Source organism: Stegodyphus dumicola, chromosome 11 (genome assembly GCF_044657685.1).
Source record: "Stegodyphus dumicola isolate Sdum_Otavi_A_Nest chromosome 11, ASM4465768v1".
In the NCBI taxonomy this organism is placed as follows: domain Eukaryota; kingdom Metazoa; phylum Arthropoda; class Arachnida; order Araneae; family Eresidae; genus Stegodyphus; species Stegodyphus dumicola.
This window is the reverse complement of record NC_140778.1, coordinates 50,854,723-50,878,625: the sequence shown is the minus strand read 5'-3', so window position 1 is coordinate 50,878,625 and position 23,903 is coordinate 50,854,723. Positions and strand designations below refer to the sequence as shown.

At 34.5% G+C, this 23,903-nt stretch overlaps 1 protein-coding gene and 2 pseudogenes across 2 annotated transcripts; all 3 read left to right on the top strand.

The window, feature by feature from the left end:
• The first annotated feature begins 4,307 nt into the window (after positions 1-4,307).
• LOC146993968 (uncharacterized) lies at positions 4,308-6,848 on the top strand. The gene has a single exon (XM_085826679.1). The coding sequence runs from the start codon at positions 4,859-4,861 to the stop codon at positions 5,885-5,887; it is 1,029 nt and encodes a 342-aa protein (XP_085682805.1). The 5' UTR covers positions 4,308-4,858; the 3' UTR covers positions 5,888-6,848.
• Positions 5,934-16,050, top strand: LOC118179662 (uncharacterized; annotated as a pseudogene). Its single transcript, XR_015043788.1, has 3 exons — positions 5,934-6,083; positions 12,146-12,389; positions 12,810-16,050. The product of XR_015043788.1 is annotated as an uncharacterized LOC118179662 (transcript).
• Positions 16,051-16,096: 46 nt separating this feature from the next.
• On the top strand, positions 16,097-22,870 carry LOC146993967 (uncharacterized; annotated as a pseudogene).
• The last annotated feature ends 1,033 nt before the right edge of the window (positions 22,871-23,903 follow it).

Below are 23,903 nucleotides of genomic sequence, written 5' to 3'. Positions count from 1 at the left end.
CCTTGACTGGCACTGAAAAAAACAACCCTAAGAGTTACTTTTATACTGAACTGGACAACTGTGCATGTCTCATGAGATACAAATTTCCAACTCAAGTTTCAACAACATTCTTAGACTTTCATAGATGTCTCAGATAAACTTTGAGCCATGAAGCTTAAAATTCAGCAGGGTTTTGTTTAATTTACATTGAGGGAAAAACTCAAGGATTTTGATGATTTACTAGACTGGTGGCCTTGTGAAGATACAATAGTTGTGTTTTGATTAGCAGTGGAATATCATTGCTGGGCTGTCCATATGAGTAAGACTGGAATTTTTAATAGTCTTGATTATCTCTGCCATTCTGGCTTTATGGATAGTGATCACTTCCTTCTTTGTCCTGCTCTAACAAAGAATTCTCTACTTAAACATTATTGGGAAGCTCGAAATAACATGAGACTGTCTTCACACTATTTTTAACTTTAGTAATTTAAATCTAGCATTTTAAACTTTAGTAATTTAAATCCTGGCTTGGCTATTGAATTCTAATTTTATGCTTATATGCTATATTTTAATATTGTTTTATCACCTAAGGACAAATTTTCAAAGGTTTTTCTTTTTAAGTATATAGTTTACAAAATTTAACTCATAATATCCTAAACTATGATTTCAACTAACAAGGAATAAATAACATTTTTATGACTTGAGTATCAACTATAATAACTGAAATTCAAATATTTCTTATTTGTAACATATTTTACTTGTATTCACTATCAAACATGCCAAACTTGAATAACACTGAATCTTGAAGGATCTTAATATCCAGTACTGTAAGCCTGAATACAGATGATACTGTAAGCAGCTTCTGTTTTATTACTTGATAAATACAAAGTTCTAAGATTGAAAACGAGGAAAAAAAAAAAAGATTAAAAACCTAGGAATTGAAATACCACAACATATAAGGTAGAGTTAAATAAGCACGTAACTAAAAAAATAAGAAAACTGTAGCATGTTTTTCTTTAGTACTACTACTTTAATACATTTTATTACCTGTTACAACAAGTTTGATTGTTATGGCATTTGGATTTACAAAGTAGATCAGCTGATTTGCACAAACAGATGTTCGTAGTACACTTTTTTTAACAGCTGCATTTTCTAAGTCCTTGTCCCCCAACTAAAGAAAATTTTTTTTTTTTTTTTTTTACTATTTCACATACACTTACTTCTTCTATACCAACTTCAATGTTCAAAAAATTTTTCTTTACAAAAAAATAAATTGCTTTCCTGTTTACAACGATTTTAATTTACCGAACTTACTATCAAAAACATAAAAACTCATCATCTTAAATATCTCTAATAACGGCTATTATTCATTTTGGATCCATTTTTGATCTATCAATATCAGGTACTTTTATTTTAACATTTTTCCAAAAGTATTTGTCCAAATGTAGGTTTCGGAAAGATTTTAGTAGACACAGTCTTCAGCTTCTTTGCCTGGTTCTGAAGTCCTTCCTTAACTGTCTCTCGAAACACTTTCACATTTTGAGTTTTCTTGATAATTGCACCCGTTGTGTCAGAGCATATATCTGGTTCTTTCATTTCAATTCAAACTTCAGTATCTGCTTCCATTGTTATGCCTGATTATTTTTCATATGCATTATTATTATCTTGCGATTCTAAATCAACTGTTGATTCGAGATTAGTTTTCCCATTTTCTGTATTAACCACACATTCATTAGTAATACATACTTATAACTTTTTTCTAAATCCTGTTCAGTGGTCATGTTACTAATCAAATTATGTGGCAAAACTGAGTTAGCAAGTCCTAGCTTCATAGGACAACTTTGCAGGACATCACAGGATAGCTTCATTAAGATGAACATTTGAATCCCTCCTGACATGCTTTGTTTTTTATTTTTGAACAAATTTTAATCCTTCTGACCAATTTCCTATCTTATTTGTTTCCAACATGTTCTCAACATCTTGGTTCACCCGTTCGACAGAACTTTGAGACTGACTCAGTTTTCAGTGAGCTATATTTATATCACTCCACATTTCACATAAACTGTTTACGATTTGATTTGGTTGCAAAATTCCCTCCTGTTATCAGAATGAAGAATGTTCAGGGCTCCAAAAGCTATGAAAATATCCAGAAAGTGATATGCTACTTCAACAATCTTTTACTGTATAAACTTCGGAGTAGGACAAATTGTGTAAGATGATCTTGATGCACTCAAATGAATTTCATATCACGATCAGTATTGGACTGCATATCTATTAGGTTGACTTGGCATCCAGAATTCATTTCACTATGCACAACTGATTTAATTACAATCCCCTCTTTCACAGTTTTTTGTTTCTTCTGACATGGTTCGCATAGTCTTAAATATGTGAAGATAGGTTCTACTGTTACATTCTTGTACTTACGATTCAGTTCTTTAATCATGCAAGTTCTTTCACCATGGCCAATTGCAATATGAGTGCTGTGTTGAAGACTTCATCAGTTGTAACATAATATAGGATTTTTGCAAATAGTGATATTATAAGTTTGTCCTTTCCTCCACTTAGAATACGACAGCGTTTCAACCTTCTGTAATGAACTTTTTGTTTCTCCATCACACATTTCTCACTTGTTAAATAAAAGCAGTTATCAGGCTTATTTTTTACAAATTCAGACAAAATGTCATAATCTTTTTCCGCATAACATCACTCATTTCCCATCAGCAAAATAAAAAAAGCAAAGTATGTAAAAATGGAAACAAACTTCAGGGAAAGTGCAGAATCACCCCTGCTTAGCGCATTTCTCAAAATCGCCAACTTGAAAATAACAAGTCTAAGAATTGCACAAACTCAGTGTCCATGTACACAATGACCTATTTTTGCTTAAAATAACATCAGAGAATTACACAAACTTGGCACTACGCACTCCCTTGACTTTGTCCATGTGCACATCGATAAGTGGGCGATTCTGCACTTGCGCCCAAACTTCTTCTTTTTTAGATCGTAGCTGCTTACACTTGTAAAAATTATGTCCAAGTTAGACTGCGAATGGTGCAAATAAGGAGAGGCAGGAACAGAAATGTGTCATGACGGAATTTGTGTGCGGAGGCTTATTCAAGGTTGATTTAAATCCCTCGTTTCAGGATTTTAGCAGAAGGCATTGGTAACTCCTCGGTTTTACCTCAAAGGCTGAAGTGGAATCATATTAAAGCATACTTCGAGCTTTTAACAAGCTACTTTGGTAAAAGCTAGGTTTTACTGGTAAAACCTAGGATTTACCAGACTTTAGGATCTTACAGTAACATATCTCCATTCATACTGCGTATAATATTTTACTTGTAAAATGTATACGATTCTCTTATATTCTTATATATATTGATTCAAATAATGAATAAAACTTAAATGCAATAATGAAAAACAAGTGCAAATGATTTTTTAAAACGTACGTAGCTTTTTCATAATATTTATTAAATTATAAAATGAACAAATATAATTTTTTCACAATTTTTATTTATTAAATTATAAAATGAACATATATCATTATTTAACAATTCACAAAATTACACATATATACAATTGTTAATATATATTATTAGTAATCTACCTTTTACTGTTTATTCCTAACCTACTTTTTTTTTTTTTTTATTACAGATACTTTAATAATCCCATTAAAATATTCTCGTGCTTTCATGAAAAGCAGTATTCAGAAGAATTACTAGATTTTATTTTAACACCGACGAAAGTTGTTAATGTTATCAAAAACAGCAGTATAATTAATTATCAGTTATGTTATGATCATGTTATCAAAAACAGCAGTAATATTAAAGAATATGAAGATTTAAAAATTTATTAGAACACTGCTCGTATTTTGTTATACTTCTAACTCGGAAAAAAAAAATCTTCCGGATTCTACAATTCTGAAGTTTTAGTTACATGCTCCATTACATAACGCATTTGTAATCCAAGTTTGTTTTATTTGGTTATTAATGCAGTTATATGTAATCATGTAGAAACATTTATCAATACGTAATGGATGTAGTTACCAAATAATTTTTTGCCATCGGTGTTTATTTACATCACGGTATTAAGGATTTTCTATAAACTAAACTTCTCGAAATTCACATAAAAATGTGGAAAACAGCCAATTATAGTAACCCAGACAAATAGTTTGTGACGTATTGTTGCCACCAGTCACGTGAGACCCGCTAACTTCCGTAAACCGTCAGCGTTTGTAGTCGCATAATTGTAACGGACTTTTTCTATATACCTTTCCTTCGCACCCATGCTTGATTTTTCGCCCATCGGTGCAGAAAGACTTAGCGGGTGCAACAAAAGACATCTGTCTACTTTGTCTGTCTGTCGCGATCTTGACTTGCAAATCGTTGAGAAGATTAATCCAATAGTTATTATCGTTAGTATACAAATTATCAGCGTGCGGTAATCCAACACAGCTTTCCCTGATAGAGTAAAATGACAGAAGCATGAAATAAATCTGTATTTGCTTCTTATTGCAGGATGTGATGTAATCATAATGTGAGATATGTAATAAATCATTTGCCGACAATTCCATTTTCAAAGTCCACATGCTTGACAAATATTCTGTGTATTTATCTTGTGTATGCCGTGTATAACAATTCAATTAGACTAAAGAATTATTTAAACAATTATATATAGTTATTGACATGGCAAACAAACCTTGTGTGTCAGGTATGCAAGAAGTCATTTAGATAGTATAGTTTTTTAGACAAACATCTGAATACACTCATTTGGCCAAAAGAGCACATTAAACGTGAATATGTTGGTTTAATCCTAGCTGACCCTTACAAATTCTTTGATCCTAGTATCCAGTGCACAAGGAATTTGGTTACTTTTGGCGACCTACATGCAGAAAAGATATGTGTGTGTAGTATGTAATAAGTCATTTGCTCTAAAAGGTAATTTAAACAAGCATATGCTTCTGCACACAGGAGAGAGATCTCATGTGTGTGAGGTATGTAACAAGTCATTTGTTAAAAAAAGTAATTTAATCATGCATATGCTACTTCACACAGGAGAGAGACCTCATGCGTGTGAGGTATGTAACAAGTTTTTCACTCGGAAAGCTCGTTTAAACGAGCATATGCTTCTTCACACAGGAGATAGACCTCATGTGTGTGAGGTATGTAACAAGTCATTTACCCAGAAAGCTCATTTAAATGGGCATATGCTTCTTCACACGGGAGAGAGACCTCATGTGTGTGAGGTATGTAACAAGTCATTTACTCTTAAAGCTCATTTAAACAGGCATATGCTCCTTCACACAGGAGAGAGACCTCGTGTATGTGAGGTATGTAACAAATCATTTGCTCGAAAAAGTCGTGTAAACAGACATATACATATTCACATAGGAAAGAAGCCTAATGTGTGTGAAGAATGTAACAAGTCATTTGCTCAAAAGGATGATTTAAACAGACATATGCTTATTCACACAGGAAAGAAATGTTATGTGTGTGTGGTGTGTAACAAGTCCTTTTCTCAAAAACGTGATTTAAACAATCATATACTTATTCACACTGGAGAAAAACCTCATGTGTGTGAGGTATGTAATAAGTCATTTACCCAAACAGGTAATCTAAACAAGCATATGCTCCTTCACACAGGAGAGAGACCTCATGTGTGTGAGGTATGTAACAAGTCATTTACTCAAAAATGTCATTTAAGCAAGCATATGCCCCTTCACACAGGAGAGAGAGCTCATATGTGTGACGTATGTAACAAGTCATTTTCTCGAAAGGATGTTTTAAACAGACATATACTTATTCATACAGGAAAGAAACCTTATGTGTGTGAGGTATGCAATAAATCATTTACTCTAAAAGGTCATATGAATAGGCATATACTTATCCACACAAGAAAGAAACCTCGTGTGTGATGTATGTAACAAGTCATGTACTCAAAAATGTGATTTAAACAAGCATATGCTCCTTAACACAGGGGATAGCCCTCATCTGTGTGGGGTATGTAACAAGTCATTTGCTCAAAAAGAAGTTTTAAACAGACATATACTTACTGATACTGGGAGAAACCTCATGTGTGTGAATTGTGTAACAAGTCATTTACTCAAAAAGGTAAATGGATAAAATATATGCTTATTCACACTGAAGAGAAACCTCATATATGTAAGTTATGTAACAAGACATTTGCTCAAAAATCAAGTTAAAAAGGGATATATGTACTAACATCTGAGAGAGACTCCATAAGGTACATGTGTAACAAATCACTTTGATTATAGAAAAATTTCAAGTCTCATGTCTGCACGTAATTAATTATATTTTTGTGGAAAAGTTGGATTAATTAGAAACTTTGCTTATGTATGCAGTAAAGATTTGTCCATGCAATAAAGAAATGGCTTCCACAAGTGAAAAATCTGATCATTTCGATATAAGTCTTATTAAACTGCCCCTGATTTAAAGCAACATTTTCTTACCTTTAGTATTTAATGAGTTATGAAAATTTAAAACAGCCCATTCAAATAATGAAAAGTTAGACACTGATTATACTGTTCTGAATAAGAAAATTTTGTTGATGTTGCATTCCTCCCATTCAGGTAATGTCATGGATTGCTTGAAACCTTGAAATGTTGAACATTTTCATTTGAATGGAAATTTCGTTCATATTTTGTGCTTTAATCCACTTTTCATTACATTTTTCTAAAGAAGTACAAAATCACTTATGTCCTTTTGTGCTATTTTTAGTGCTTTAAGATTTAAGTATTTTTCTCCTCCTCATTACCTTTTTTAATGTTGAGAATACATAGAATTTAGATTTTTGTAAGCTAATGTGTTCAGTCTCGAATATTTAAAACATGCTTATAATAAACCTTCAATCAAGCACTTCTGCTATTTTGTGTTCATTTTTTTTTTAAAAGTCCGAATTCCGGACTCATCGGGACTTCAGTGATTCTGGATTTGGGATTTTTCCAGATATTAGATCATCAGCTACATTATAATTAATAACCATTTCTAGTAAGATTGCATGTAGAAATTAAAAATATGAAATCGTCATTTCAGAAATAATAAAGCATTTATGATCTAAAGGGTACCAAAATTTACAAAAAGCGTAATATTTATTTGTTTATTTTATTAAACATTTCTTTAAATGTAAATTGTTTAAGTTACTTCGATTTTTATGCTAATACTTTCTCTTTATTTCTTATTCATAATTTCTTGTTCAGTCATATAGTTTCTTTGTTGAAATTCTTTAATTGCTGTGTGAAGAATTCTGAATAACTTGTCAATCAAAATTTTTCCGTTTTCAGTAACTTTTTTCGCTATCGCTAGTTGTATTTTGTGGATCTAGAACCATACCACAAATTTTGCCATCCGTTAATTGATTGATGATTGGAGCATTGTCATCACAATGTAAAACTTCTGTTATATCATCTTCATTTTTTACCATTCCTCCGCATTTCTTTACAATATCCATTAACTGAAAAAGTTCATCTATGGTTTGCAGTATCCTAAAACCTTCAAACTTGCAGCTATCATCATCATCCTTACCATGAAATATGGTAGCTGGCCATAAATTATGTAAAGCAGTTTTAGCATCTGGAAACACATCCTCCCATAATCTTGTGATGCTCCACACAACAGAATTTATGCTATAATATTTCAAAGACTCTTAAATAGTCTTGCCATTATTCAAGAAATTTAACATGGGTTTTAAAAATGCTACTTTAAATTTGCATTTCAGAGCATGCACCATTCCAATATCCACAGGCTGAATGATGGACGTACAATTTGGAGGAAAGAGTAATATGTATACATTACCTTTCACTAAAATTTTAAGTGAAGTATGAGCCCAACAGTAGTCTACAATTATGACAATTTTTTGCATCATTAGGTAAACCAACCAAATTAAAATGCGAGTCTCGGGTATGAAATGATTTTCAAACCATTCATTAACACTTGTATCATCCATGTTCTTTTATTTGCATGATGTATAACAAGAGCTCAACTTCGACTTTATAATGCCATAATTTGAGATATAGGGCCCTTTATAAGTCTGTTATACTATAAAATACAAAGTCTTTAATCTGGAATAATCTATAATCCGGACCTCAAAGCTACAAACTTTCTGCTCATGCGTAAACGCAAATGTGCATAATACCTTTACGCATGCACGTTTAATTTATAACGGACGGTATAAGCTAGGCTAAAATTATCTAATTATCTATTTCAGTTAATGTTGCAGATTGCATTGTTCCTTAATTTTCTAATAAAATCCGGCTTATTAATTTTTGCAGACTGTTAGAGCAATTTTATAAAAAGTAAGCTTGAACTTTCGATTATGTCAAAAAGAGTTTCCGATTCTGGAGCTGCCAAAGGATCTACAAAGCGAAAGCATGTTTCGATGTCCATCAAACAAAAAGTGGAATTGCTGCGAAAAATGGATAAAGGCATATTCTTTGTTTTTCTAACTTTTCCGAAATCTGTTTATCAATTTCACGCTGCTCTGAGGGGGGGGGGGACGCCGCGGTGCGTAATGAACTGGAAGTTGATCTGTCAGCACTATCCTTATCTTCAGGGCAGATGTTTTTATTTTATTCGGCTTCTAATTCCTTACTAAATGTAGCATTTCATCTCGATGTACTCCGCCTTTGATATGATTTAAATCAAATTCCTCGTCATTATAAATATCACAAATACACATCAAATAGTTTTCTGGTTGCAATTATCTAATTTCGACTATGCGTAATGTATGCTTTACGCATGCGTGCGCTGAAAGAAATGTTTTAATAAAGTAAACAAATAAATATTAAACCTTTTTTTTTGTAAATTTTGATACCCTTTAGATCATAATTGCTGTTTATTTCATAAATTACAGTTTCATATTTTTAATTTTATAATTTCTGCATGCCATCCTACCAGATTTAAATTGATGATCTATAATCCGAAATCGCCGAAGTCCCAACGAGTCCGGATTAAAGACTTTGTACTGTATTTTAATTTTAGGGACGGCATCAAGAAAATGGGGGTCCTTAAGGATAAGCTATTTATGTGGTCCCTAAGGATAAGCTATTTATGCATAAGCTTGTGTAGCTTATGCATAAATCCTGCACTGTGTATAATGGGGAAAATTTATACTCCTTTAAATGCTTGAGGTCGTGTATTTTTTTCCGATTACCAAAAATTTACGCTTGTCCGTTCCTGCAGTATTTCCGCATGCTAAAATTGTTAGTCTCGCTTTTTAAGCTTTGACACTAGTTGGGGCTTATTCTGTAGATGTTACCAAGTTATTTCACGGTACATATTGCCAGAAAAGACCAGGCTCATCAGTATTGTAAATTTGTTCTGGAGATAACTTTTCACTATTAATGAATGCATCACCTGCAAATGGTTCAGAAGCTTCAGAATAAGCTGAAGATTTTTCGCCTGAAATTTTTAATTGCCTTATACAATGGCAATTTTAAAATTTGGTTAACCTACCTTTTGAATATGTGCACTCTTTTAAAGTTCATTTCTTTATGAAATATTTAGGCGGGAGCCATTAGCACTGTATTCGTCAATGGCAAACACTTGCTGCGACACTGTCTGACCCATTCAATCATTATTTTGTGATGATCGTAAATTCTAGCATAACGAATAATTCTTCTGTTATTCATTGCATTGCAAGTGGGGCGTCGGAATCACCAAAAATTCAAAAAATTCCTTTTTCTGTTTTCTTATCTCATATACAGTTAACTTTCCAATGTCATACTCCTTGCATACTTTTGAGACAGATATACTTTTATCCATTTTTTGTAGCAATTGCACTTTTTGTTTAAGGAAATTGAAACATGCTTTCTTGCAGCCCCAGAATTATAAACTCTTTTTTACATAAATGAAATTTCAAACTAATTTTCATAAAATTGCTGTAATAATAACAGCCTGCAAAAAAATATAAGCTGGAACAAATCAGAAAGTTAAGGAACAGGATGATCTGCTATATCAACTGAAATTCCTTGGAATCAGTAAAGTATAATTTCTGCCTATCTTAAGAACGCCTGCTTTACATTATTGGCTATGTATCATGAGATTGTCGATGAAAGACAAGTTCTTCCACTTCCTTGCTCCTATCGCGTAATGAAGCAGTTAAGCTTTGAAATATATTAATTTAGTTGTTTATGATACTTACGTCTAATTGTTGCACATGCTTAAGGCTTCCGAGTCCTGAATGAATAAATTTGCACATGTACTTAAGGCTTACCGAGTGTCGTCGCTAGATATCTTACCATTTGATGCAGTCTGTGGTGGTCCTAAATTCTGCTACCCAGCGCCTTCCTAAGTTCTCAATTTTGTATCCCAGTGCTGTTCATAAATTCTAAAAATGTTGTCATACCTTAATTTTGCTGCTTCGTGCTTCTCTAAAATTCCAAAATTTTGTATTTCCTAAATTCTGTCACCCTTTGCGGTCATACGAGATCTGGTGCCGGTTCTGGGTTTATATGAATAACAAATCAGTTAGCTATTCTTAATTCAAATAGCTCTAAATGTAATCTTTTGGTCTATGAGTATTATTAAGAAAATCTGTTTTTAGAATATGGAGAGAAATTTTTGTTAAATTTTTCCTCATTAACATATCTTAGCACATTTAACTAAAATCTGTAATCATCGCCAAGCGTAATGTCAACATGATTGCGTTGTTCCTTAATCTTCGAATTGGATTGGGCTTATTATTTTTTGCAGACTGTTAGAGCGATTTTATTAAAGTAAGCTTGAACTTTCGATTATATCAAATAGAATTTCCGATGCTGGAGCTGCCAAAGGATCTACAAAGCGAAGGTACGTTTCGATATCCATCAAACAAAAAGTGGAATTGCTGCAAAATAATGGATAAAGGCATATCCTTTATTTCTCTAACCATTCTGAAATCTGTTTATCAATTTTTAATTGTATAATTTCTGCATGCCATCCTACCAGATTTAAACTGATGATCTATAATCCGGAAGTCCAGATGAGTCCGGATTAAAGACTTTTGACTGTATATATAATTTTTTTCCTTGCTCATGGGTCCATGCGAATGTTTCAGATATGTTTATACTTATTTTGTCCCTGTTTATTTTCTATTATTAAGTATTCAGCTTTGACATCTGGTTCCTGTGGAATATGCTGACTTTCATGTTACCACCTTCAAATTCTTCTTGTTCTGAAATTCTGAAGAATGGTTAAATATTTCATCACCATGTGCAGGCTGTAGCTTGCAAGTGCATTTTATTAAACTTGGCTCTTTTCATGTTAACACAAATTTAAATATAGATCTGTGCATGGCTGTACCTAGCTGGGAGTGCGGCACGTAAAAATACGTCGCGGCGTGCAATGAACTGGAAGTTGATCTGTCAGCACTATCCTTATCTTCAGGGCAGATGTTTTTATTTTATTCGGCTTCTAATTCCTTACTAAATGTAGCATTTCATCTCGATGTACTCTTGTCTCTGATATGATTTAAATCAAATTCATCGTCATTATAAATATCACAAATATACATCAAATAGTTTTCTGGTTGCAATTTTCTAATTTCAACTATGCATAATGTATGCCTTATGCATGCGCGCGTTGAAAGAAATGTTAAATAAAGTAAACAAATAAATATTAAGCTTTTTTTTTTTTTGTAAATTTCGATACCCTTTAGATCATAATTGCTCTTTATGTCATAAATTACAGTTTCATATTTTTATTTTTCTAATTTCTGCATGCCATCTTACCAGATTTAAACTTATGATCTATAATTCGGAAAAACCGATTATCTGGAATCGCCAAAGTCCCGACGAGTCGAGATTAAAGATTTTTTACTGTATTTCTTACTGTAAATTAATTTTTATAAAATTATGTATTTTATACAGTAAGAAGTATGTTTGCCAGCATGCTAGCTACAGGAAAAGTACACATATAGCAGGACGATGTGATAAAAATTGTGACTGCCTAGCATCATTGCTTATTTCTGCCAAACTAACAATGCAGTCTACGATATCATAGAGCTGGTAATAAGTAATATTGGTTATATATATAAATAAACGAATAATAAAATTTAAATGCAATAAAATTGAAATGTCCCTTTTTATTTATCATAAAACTATGATATGTTATAAATTATCTCTCTTCCCTTTTTTTTTTTTTTTTTGTTATTCTTAATAACATTATTTTGTAAATAGGAGGGACTGCCAGCTGTCATAAAGTTAAAAAATCAGCACAGCCATACAACTGATACTGCTGATGCATTATTTCATCTTCGACCTGGAAGTGAACTCAGGTCAACTTTTGAGCAATATTTTTCAAGTGGAAATATTCTTTATCTGAAGCCATAAAGTTTCACGAATCAAAATTAGAACTTGCGGAAGATTTTTCTGCTGATACTCTTGCAAATGCTCATAAAAATCCTTTATACAGAACTGTCAGGTATGAAACTCTCATTATTTTATAAAATAACTTTTGAGGATACGAAATTGTGAAACTATGAATTTAGGATCAAATAAAATTTTGATTATCTTTATTTGTATGAATGTCCAAAAATATATGTAAAATCGTAACTGTTTTCATTTATTTACATGAATTTTCTTGAATTATTCCAGTTTTTGCCTCATGGGAATATAAAAATATATTGTAATAAAAATAGTTTTAAAGAGAAGGAATTTTATGTGGTTTCACACTTTTTGGCCCTTTTTCCAATGTCAGTTAATATATTCAGCACTGAACAGCAGATTATTTTAATGATATAAAAATAGTAAAATATTTTATGTGTATGGTCAAGTTATTATGTTATATTTTTCAGAGCTGTCATCATCCATTTAAATATTTATAAAATGTTTTTAATTCCAGACATTGGCATAGTGAATGGCAGTTAAAAAATCTTGGTCCTCGTTCTGGAATTGGAATGCTAAATGTAAGTAATAATGATGTCTGAGTTACTGATAATAATACTGTGGAGCGATTACTTATAATCATTGATGGCAGTTTTGGTTGTTGTGAACTAACTATTACTTATAATCATTGATGGCAGTTTTGGTTGTTGTGAACTAACTATTACTTATAATCATTGATGGCAGTTTTGGTTGTTGTGAACTAACTGTTCATGTACTAGCCATTCTTAGTTTATTTATGAACAAGCTAATATTCAGCTAGCTAATATTTCATAGTTCCCATTACAGTTGTTATAAGCATATTTAATTTCATTACAGTTGTTATAAGCATTATTTAATTTCATTACAGTTGTTATAAGCATTATTTAATTTCATTACAGCGCTATTAATCAAATTAATTAAAAAAATACAAAAAAATTAAAAATTTTAATTTAAAATAATTTTAAAAAATAATGTATTAAAGATATAAGCATACAGAGTACTTGAGAGTATGATTTGACCTGCATTTATAATTAGCAGCGACTTACTAGTGACACTATTGACCTTGTTAGGTTCTTGCAAATGTGTAAAATTTGAAAACAATTTTAGAATCAGTGAAGTTATTACTTTCTAGGTTTCTCGAAATCTGAATTAGAAACACTACCTCTTTGTTTTGAAGGCAACAGAAATAAAATTTATCAAATTGAAGTTAATTTCAAATATTACGTATAAAGTGTCATAACCTTCATTATGTGTTTTAAGCCATCCAAACAAGACAATGTCTTTATACTTTTCATTTATTTTTTTCAATAATTGTTTTTGTAGCTTAGGGCTAAAGTGCAGAATCGGCCATTTATTTGGCACGTTGTGTTTGGTGCTTTGTACGAGATTGATAAATGCGGCAAATGGTATTTCAGTGGGTTTTGCCACTCTGGAAGGCAAATTTCAGAGCATTTTTCCGCATGCCCAGTATGTATTTTGAATTGAGAATTTCTTGTGAGCATGAAATTCGGAGCATTTTCGCGCGTGCTCATTATGTGTTTTAAAATTTAGAATTTCTGATTGGTGTAGACGATAATAGATGGTAGAGGTGCAGTTATTTTAAACGATAATTCGAGAACATTTCAAGAATTCATTACTTTTTTGAAAGGATTTCCACTTTTAAAAATTTCCCACTTATTTGTTTGGCGCTTTTTACAAGAGTAAGAAGAATTGAATTTTTGTCAATTTTCTTTGACTTTTTAAGTGAAAATAGGTCGATGTGTACATGGATAAATTCAAGACAGTGCACAGTGCCATTTTTGTGCAATTCCGGGATTTTTCTTTTTTAAGTGAAAATAGGTTGATATGTACAGGGATACCGAATTTGTGCAACTCTTAAAAACACGTCAAGCAGTGGGTTATTCTGCACTTTTTATAGGTGAATGTATTTTAATTCTTCAGTGTTTCGTAACGATTTTAAGTTTTTGAAGCTTACTATGTTTTCTTAACCATGTTTGTTTTTTTAAATTATTAAGCTGTTTTTAAAGGATTTTCAGTTTTTAAAATTTTGCTTCAACTTTTATTTTGTATTTATTTTAACTGTTCACCATTGTAAATGTCGCACCTTGCGTAGTGTCTTCTGGAGGAGTTGCAAATCCAGGAGACAAGACACGAAAGCGCGCCAAGTTGGAGATTTTGAAAAATGCGCCAAGCAGTGGACGATTCTGCACTTTCACCTAGCTTACTGTTTGTTGAGTATTTATTACCTCTAACTTCTGATACTTTTCAACGTGATCATTTGTCTTTCTTGGTTAATAGACCACCCATCACCGCCAACATAAAGATCCTTTATGAGCATGTACATTGAATAGTAAAGATAAAAACTACAATTAAATTTGAAAACTTGTCACATACCTTCTTAGTCATCATGTTGTTATGTATAGCAAAAATATATTTAGTTTAACCAAATAAGTAATACTGAAATAGTTTGCATCTGCAATGCAACATATATCAAATATCTAACTTTTGAGTTTTATGTTTTCATGGAATTTTGCTGCATTATTGTTATTCATACAGAACAGGATTTAATGATTGTCAAGCTTGTACAGTTATTTTTTATTGAAAATCTGGTTGGGTATAGTTTCAGTAGAGAATATAGTAAAACATAATAGTATTTCAGATTTTTATTCTAAATACTGTACAAAAATATATGTTACATAATACAGCTTATGTTTTAATAACTTTAATTATATGATATATTATATACATATATATTAAAGTTATTATACATATTAAAGAGGTTACCATAGTGCAGCTGAGACAAATAAAATATGTGTATGAAATATGGTAAACTAAAACTACTCAGTATCCAGAAGAATGTAATTAATTTATTTAATTCCTTTTTATGAAGTAAACTTAATCTGATCAGTGTCAAAATGTCATTATTTTATTTCATTTCTTGTTAGTTAAGAAACATAATAATGTTATTCATAAACATTAAAAACAATATTGTGCTAATTCTGTTAAACAACTTTATAAATGAAATCTTTAAAGACTTTGTAATTGCATCAAAAAATGGATAGAGTCATGAAGAAAGTCACAGAGAGGTGATTTGTTTCCTCTAACCATTTCAAAATCTGTTTATCAATTTCACGCTGCTCTGCGGGGGGGGGGACGCCGTGGTGCGCAATGTACTGGAAGTTGATCTGTCAGCACTATCCTCATCTTCAGGGCAGATGTTTTTATTTTATTCAGCTTATAATTGCTTACTAAATGTAGTGTTTCATCTCGATGTACTCCGATATGATTTAAATCAATGTCCTTGTTATTATAAATATCACGAATACACATCAAATAGTTTTCTGGTTGCAATTATCTAGTTTCGACTATGCATAATGTAGGCTTTACGCATGCACGTGTTGAAAGAAATGTTTAATAAAGTAAACAAATAAACATTAAGATTTTTTGTAAATTTTGATGCCCTTTAGACCATAATTGCTCTTTATTTCATAAATTACGGTTTCATATTTTTAATTTTATAATTTCTGCATGCCATCTTACCGGGTTTAGATTGATGATCTATAATCCGGAATCGCCGAAGTCCCAATGAGTCCGGATTAAAGACTTTTGACTGTATTAAAAAATAAAATTTATTAAGATATGATTCATTAAAAGTGTATTACAGATATTAAACTACATTTAATTGTATTACATTTTAAATTAACATTATAAAGCATATAATCTTTCAGGTAATCAAGGGTAAAAAAGACATGAAAAAATGGCATAATTGTTGAAATAAATGAAAATCCCTTTGTTGCTGTAATAGTAACACCAATCATGCAAAGGGCATATTGTTTGCCTCTATCGTAAGACATTATTTTTATGGATTCTACTTCCTCTTGTGATGCAGACAGTCAGGCTGTAACCTTCATATTAACACCATGTGCTGTGCCATTGGGTGTTTTAATAACTTAGGCTATTGATTCAGTCTCTGAAAAGACCTTTTAATGGTAGCTACCCCAAAGTTGTAATGACTGATGATAGTGATTCTGAAAGGAATGCTGTCACTAAAGTGTGGCCAAATGCTCAGAAGCTGCTATGCCAGTTCCATGTGTGCCAAGCACTTTGGAAATGGTTGATGCAGAAAGAAAACAGCATTGAAAAAGAAGGCAGAGAGTATCTTTTTACGTAAGTAACACATTAGCATATATTAGAAAATATAAATGATTCTATATCTTAAAGTAGTTTTCCTATAATGTCAGAAGATATTTGTTGCATAAACAATGCATGGGTTGTACTCATTGAAAAAATAAGCATTTTACGTACTTTTTGTTACATTAAGTTTATTGATTGTAAACATGCAATAAAATGCACACACACACAGATAAGTAGTTTGGTCCCCAAATGCTGCTATAATTGGGTGTCGGCATGTGTTTGGTTTCACGTTCACAGGTGCCAAAAAGGTGTAGGCACATAAAAGGAAAGTGTTGTATTTTATATATTACTTGTGAATAATAAATTCCAAGAGAAAGAAAAATTTCACATTATAAGAAATGCAAAATGCGTATGGCTTTAAACCAACTACAGTTGCTGACATGTATACTTGATCGACTATCCATATGTAAGGTTTTCTAAAAAGTTCAAACACAAGACATGGTTGAATCTTGGATCTTCAATTTCGATTAATGGTCCCAACTACATAAGAGTTTTCACCAATAAATCAGGTTGGCCATTGGACGTTCATGAATTTTTTAAAATAAATCAAAGGTGAAAGTGAACGCGTCCGAAGACGAAGGATGGTCGAGATGGCAAAGCCTCGAGGTCAAGCAAAAGGATTACTGCAATGGAAGTAGAAACAAAGAATATCTAGGAGAAGAAGTAAAGGTTCCCCGAGGCAAATTTGGCTCCGTCAGACCGAAGAGACACATTATGTATATCCCTGAAGCTTATTTTAAAGGGGCAATCCATCCACCCTCCGTACCTCACTGTGCATGTGCAAAATAACATTCAGCATGCCGTCGGCCATATTAGCAATCTTTTACCGCGTTGTTCGAAAAGGTTTTTGTTCCTGTAGTCAGAGGTACTTTTAGTTCTAGTTATGTAAAATTCTTTAAAAGACTTTTTAAATGTAATGCTGTAAGTGAAATGGTTTTGGCTATTGGGTGCAAACTTTGCTCTTGGTTTTCATAATGGTCATTCCAAATAATTGTCTAAAACTTTTCATGGTAATTTTTTTTTAAAGTTGTCGTTGGATAATTATAATATATTTCGGTGTTTTCAGTTTATTTTGGGGTGCTTTTAATTGTCTTTAATTATCTTTTCTGGCTCTCAGGGGGCAAACTTTTGTGAGTACGGGTGTGGCAATCCCGAGGTAACCTAGCCCTTCAGGGAATCATCTTCTTGGTGAGACGGGTGTCACGATCCTGGAGCCCCAGTGATCTATCCTCTTTTCCGTCTCCTCTCCTCTTGGCTGGAACTTTTTCCCTTCTCTTCTCCCTCGTGGTTTCTCTCTACGGAGTTTGGGGCTCGTCAGGAGAGACTGGAACAGCCCTTGTCTCTAGTTTTCGAGTGGCGAGAAAACTGCCCACGTGTTTGCCGTGCGTGGAGACCTGTGTCGCTGGAAAGGAGGGTCCTGGTAGTTGAGGGGTGAGGTACTGTCCCCAACACACTGCTTTGGCCTCTGCTTCAGCTAAACGGGAGGCACCTTAGTCGTCCTCACGGGTGTCAATCGGCTGGTCACTAGTCCTTGTGTCAGTGGCTTGGGGTCAAGCTCTCGGGAGTACCTGCTTTCGGGAAAGCCGACTGTGGGGCTTCAGTTTGCGTATAGGTCCGGCTAGCCCTAACACAGGAATCTGTGTTCCCTTGTTGGGCTCCGTGGTGGGCGGGGCTGTCGATCCGAATCTTCTATTTCTCAATCATGGCTTCCTTATTCATTCTAAAAAAACCTGACTCAAAAGACACCAACCAAGATATTGAAATTGTTGATAAATCAATTAACAAGAAGACCCGTACCGATGAAAATGAAAAAGATACTGAAATTATTGACAAATCCAGTACCAAGAAGATCCGAACCGATGCAAATGCCAAAGAATCTACTGATTGTCTGCGCTTCCTTGTTATCTCTAGTCCTTCTGGTGAACTGCAAAAGATGTCTCCTTTTCTGGTAAACAAATATATACAAGGTGAGCCAAGGAACATAAAGCGTCTCCGATGAGGAGACCTGCTTATTGATACCATGTCGACCACCCAGTCTGCTTCTCTTTCCTGACAAACCAAATTTGGAGAAATATCTATAACTGTGTGAGCAGACAAAACACTTAATTTTTGTAGAGGTGTGATCTCGGAGATCAACCTTCCGTTTGTTTCAGAAGAAGAGTTCGTCTCCGAGTTAGCTGACCAAAATGTCTGTGGTGCTAGGCGAATCAAGATGCGAAAGGAAGGTAAGTTGATCGATACAAAACATGTGATCCTTACCTTCAACACGCCTGATCTGCCTAAGAATATTAAGGCCGGATATCTAAATCTTCCTGTAAGACCTTATATTACTAACCCTATGCGATGTTTCCAGTGCCAGCGTTTTGGCTATTCTAAGATGACTTGTCGTGGCAGCCTCACATGCGCCTGATGCTCACAGATTGGCCACGATTCTGAAAATTGTACCGCTGCGCATTCGTGTATAAATTGCAAGGGTCAGCACCCAGCATTTTCACGCCTGTGCCCAAAATGGAAATCCGAAAAAGAAGTGCAGACTGCAAAAGTTACCAGGAACATCTCGTATGCTGAAGCCAGAAAACTAGTTCAAAGCACACAGCTCCAATCAAACACATCTTATGCCAGTGCAGTTAAAACAACACGCAGCATTGCCACCCAAACATCAATAGCCACGCAGACAGTACTGAATAAAACCCAACCGACTACATCCACCAAGAAAAAGGAAAATGCAACACATTTTATACAAAAAAAAAAAAAAAAAAAGAAACAGTCATTCAAAGTAAACCTAAAACTGAAAGTGACAAAATAATTAATAAAAATAGAAGTCCTAGCAATAGCTCTCTTGAAGATATGATTTCTGAATCTGCGGATTCAGACAGTATGGAAGTAGAAGAGGGTCTAGAAGTTCCAGGCATCTACTTCCACGAAAAACAAAAGAACAGCACAGAAAAAACAAAAACCATTCATAATGGCCACCCTCAATTCATGGAACTGTCGCGGTTTCCACCGAAATTTGCTTGACGTCAAATCTATCATAAATGCATATCATCCTGTGTGCTTAGCAATACAGGAAACAAATCTGAAACCAGAACAGCATGCAAAACTTCGGAGGTTTTCTTTCGTCAGGAAGGATAACCTTGCAGGTGAACGTGCCAGTGGAGGCGTAGGTCTCCTCGTCTCACTGGATTATCCCTCAAATGTACTTTCTTTGACGACATCCTTCCAAGTTGTCACTACTAAAATAAATTTTGATTCTGCAAGGATAACCTTGCAGATGAACGTGCCAGTGGAGGTGTAGGTCTCCTCGGCTCACTGGATTATCCCTCAAATGTACTTTCTTTGACGACATCCCTCCAAGTTGTCGCTACTCAAATAAATTTTGATATTGTTGTTTCATTTGTTTCTTTGTAATTGCCTCCAAATGGGCACATTTATCAGCAAGATTTAAATAATCTCATAGAGCAGCTGTCTGAGCCTTTTATCATAATAGGAGATTTTAACGGCCATAGTCCGCTCTGGGGTAGTAAAGATACAAATTCCCGAGGAAGACAAACAGAGCAGATGATCAAAGATCATAGCCTTTTTCTCCTAAATAATGGGCAGGATACGTACCTCCATGAGCCTTCAAGGACATTCCACGCTCTCGACCTTGCCATCTGTTCACCATCTCTCTTGCCATTTTGCACTATTAGTGTTGGAAATGACCTGTACAACAGCGATCATTATCCCATTTTTGTATCTCTTGCACGAAGAGGAGCAAACCCCATGTCGAGACTCCCTCGGTTTATACTGGACAGGGCAGATGGGGAACTCTTCTCTTCCTCCGCAGAGCTCACAGAGGAAATGGTAGAAAATGTGCATATCGATGATGCTGTGGAAGCTGTTACTAATACTATTATTCAGGCAGCTATGCTTTCGATTCCTAGAACATCAGGAAAAATACTAAAATATTCGAAACCATGGTGGAATCGCGACTGTCATGAAGCACTGAAAAAACAGAAAAAAGCATGGGGTATTTTTCGTAAATATCTTACTCTGCGGAACCTCAAAGCATTTAAAAGAGCCAAAGCAAATGCACGAAAAGTAAGGAGGCGGGCTTCGTGTGTAAATTGTATACGAGCCAAAGGAATTCTTGGATTTCATATGTGTCGTCAATAACATCCTCCACGCCTAGTAAGCGGGTTTGGGAAAGAGTTCGAAAAGCATGCGGCATATACAAAGACCACTCATTTTCCTTTTCGGAAAAAGATGGCCGAGTGATTAGCTCCATAGAAGAAATTCAGAATACTCTTGGTCAGACATTTGCTGCCGTTTCTTCCATCAGAAACTATTCACCTGCATTTCTCTCTATCAGGCAGCACTCTAAAATAAATCCCATCGCATTCAAATCTTCCAAATCTGAGCCTCACAATAGAGCATTTACTATGCTGGAATTAGGGAGAGCTTTTTGCAGACACATAGGTCTTCTCCGGGTCTTGATGGCGTGAATTACGAAATGCTAAAGCATCTGTCCTATAAGTCACTGAATGCCCTTCTCGCTCTTTACAATAGAGTGTGGAAGGAGCGTACCTTTCCCAGTGCATGGTGGAGAGCTGTTGTCATTCCTATTGCTAAGCCAGGGAAAGATCCAAGGAATCCCTCCAATTATTGGCCTATTGCCCTTACAAGTTGCCTATGCAAACTGTTTGAAAAGATGGTAAACAGCCGCCTAGTCTATTTCTTGGAAAAGAATAATATTATATCGCCTTATCAAAGCGGTTTTCGAAAGGAAAGAACGACCGTAGATAATATGCTTCTTTTAGAGACATCTATTCGAAAAGCTTTTGTCAAAAGAAGTCACCTTGTCTCAATATTCTTTGACATTGAGAAAGCTTACGATAAGGCATCGAGATACGATATACTTCGCGATCTCCACGAGAGTGGCTTGCGCGGCAACCTACCAATTTTTATTCAGAATTTCTTGTACAATAGAACTTTTCAAGTAAGAATTGGCTCTGCTTTATCGAATGTTTTTGAACAGGAAGAGGGTGTGCCTCAAGGCTGTGTGCTTAGTGTAATGCTGTTCAGCCTAAAAATAAACTCTGTATTAAAAGAACTTCCTCCCACTATCTTGAGATCTCTGTATGTAGATGATTTACAGATTAGCTGTCGAGGGGCAGACATGAGATACATAGAGAGGCAATTGCAGATGGCTCTGAATAAGATGCAGGAATGGTCAACCAAACAGGGATTTACTTTTTCAAGACAGGAAACGGTGTGCGTGCACTTTTGTAGGAAGCATGGTCTCCATCCTGAACCTGAGTTTTACCTGAATGGTAAAATTATTCCAGTTGCGCCTGAAGTAAAATTTTTAGGAGTGACATTTGACTGAAAATTGACTTTCCTTTCTCATGTTTTAAACCTGAGAAAGAAGTGTCTAAAAACACTAAATATTTTAAAAGTGTTGGCGAACACCTCCTCCTGGGGTGCAGAGCGTTGCTCCAAGCTTCGCATTTATAGTGCGCTTCGCTTATCTGCTCTAGACTGGATTATGGCTCAGTTGTTTATGGATCCGCTCGCTCATCAGTTTTGTTAAAACTGGATCCTGTTCACCATCAAGCTCTGTGGATTTGTTCAGGAGCTTTCAGGACTTATCCTGTCTAGAGCCTATATGTTGACTCTAACGAACCATCACTTTATCAGAGGCGTGAGCAATTATCCCTTTTGCAATATTTTAATATTCTATCTCAACCTGAACATCCTAATAAGCTATGCTTACTTGATAATGTGTGTAATACATTATTTGAAACACGTCCATCCTGTATTCCTACCTTTCCTTTAAGAGTTCGCCCTATCATTGAGGAACATTCCTTCTCAGATATGTGCCCCCAAGCAGTACAGAACTTTGAAATCCCACCTTGGGAAAATTCACGGATTCAGCTTCTTGATGCTTTCAAACATCACGTGAAGGCAAACACTAACGAGATCGTATACAGACGACTCTTCGCTGAGCACAGGCACAAATATAGCAGTTATCTTCCAGTCTATACAGATGGATGCAACTCAAAAGATCATGTTGGGATGGCATTTGTAATTGAAGACCACATGGAGGGCAGACGCTTGCACCGTGATTTCTCTGTCTTAACATCCGAACTAACTGCGATATATTATAGTCTCTTGTACATTTCAAGGCTATGCCACAAAAAGTTTATAATTTATACAGACTCGTATAGTGCGCTTAAATCATTAGAAGCTTTTTCTAACATTCAAAATCCAGTAATAGTGGATATTCTTAAGTTACATATAAACTTAACGAGTCGTGGATATGAAGTCCTGTACTGCTGGGTTCCCGAGTATGTGGGAATAAAAGGGAATAAGCTGGCAGATATCACAGCGAAATGTGCTGTTGAACTGTCCAGTCGTCTCATCCCTTTTGTAGACATCTGTTGTGTTGTGAAAAACAAGATCCGAAGAAAATGGCGAAAAAAAATTAACTTTGGGATGTTCAGCTTCAAAATAAATTAAGACATGTAAAGCCTAGAATTAAGCATTGGAAATTAACCAAAAATCGTAAAGAGGAAGTTCTTTTGACTCGCCTCAGAATTGGCCACACTAGAGTAACACATAACTACCTTTTAAAAGCTGAGAATGAGCCTGTTTGTTCAAATTGTAATGTTTGTCTATCTGTCCGTCATATTTTAATTGAGTGTCCATGTTTTAATAGTCTTCGCCAGAAATATTTTAATAGCTGTGACTTACCTCTCGACCGTTTAATCGGAAGAGAGGTCAATTGTAATTTATTTTATTATTTAAAACAGACTAGCTTTTATAACTTAATGTAATTTGTTTTGAAGACTGTGTCTTGAATTTTAAATGTGTGGTTTAAACTTGGTTTTATGTGACTTCATCCTCTGGATCTGATACATTTGTCTACTTGTTTTTATTTATTGTATTTTAACTTCATCACTTGTAATCACCTCATCTCTTGTTTGGCGCGTTTTAATCATCCTTGGTTTTGCGCCATAATCTCTCACTCACTCACTCACTCACCCTTAGAAAGTCCTCCACGAAGGCATCCCTCCCCTTAGGCAGATAACCCTAGTGTGCTTTGCCATAATTAAATACACCACACCACACACCACATGATAGTTCCTTCATCTTTGTGCTCATGCGCTAGCCACACAATTTCTCCAAGACCTCATAAATCCAGAAATTTAGTCGCGGGTTGCGTTTCCGAGGGAGGAAGTAAAAATACGCGTACGGTAAACGGTAAATTGACATCTTCTTGCACATATTTTAGATGTCAGGTGACTTTCCTGCGCGTTTGGGGATTCAGCGCCTAAAGCTGCTTTCTTTCAGCGCCTAAAGCTTTTTCTGCTGCGCCAACTAGTGCTGTAGAAGT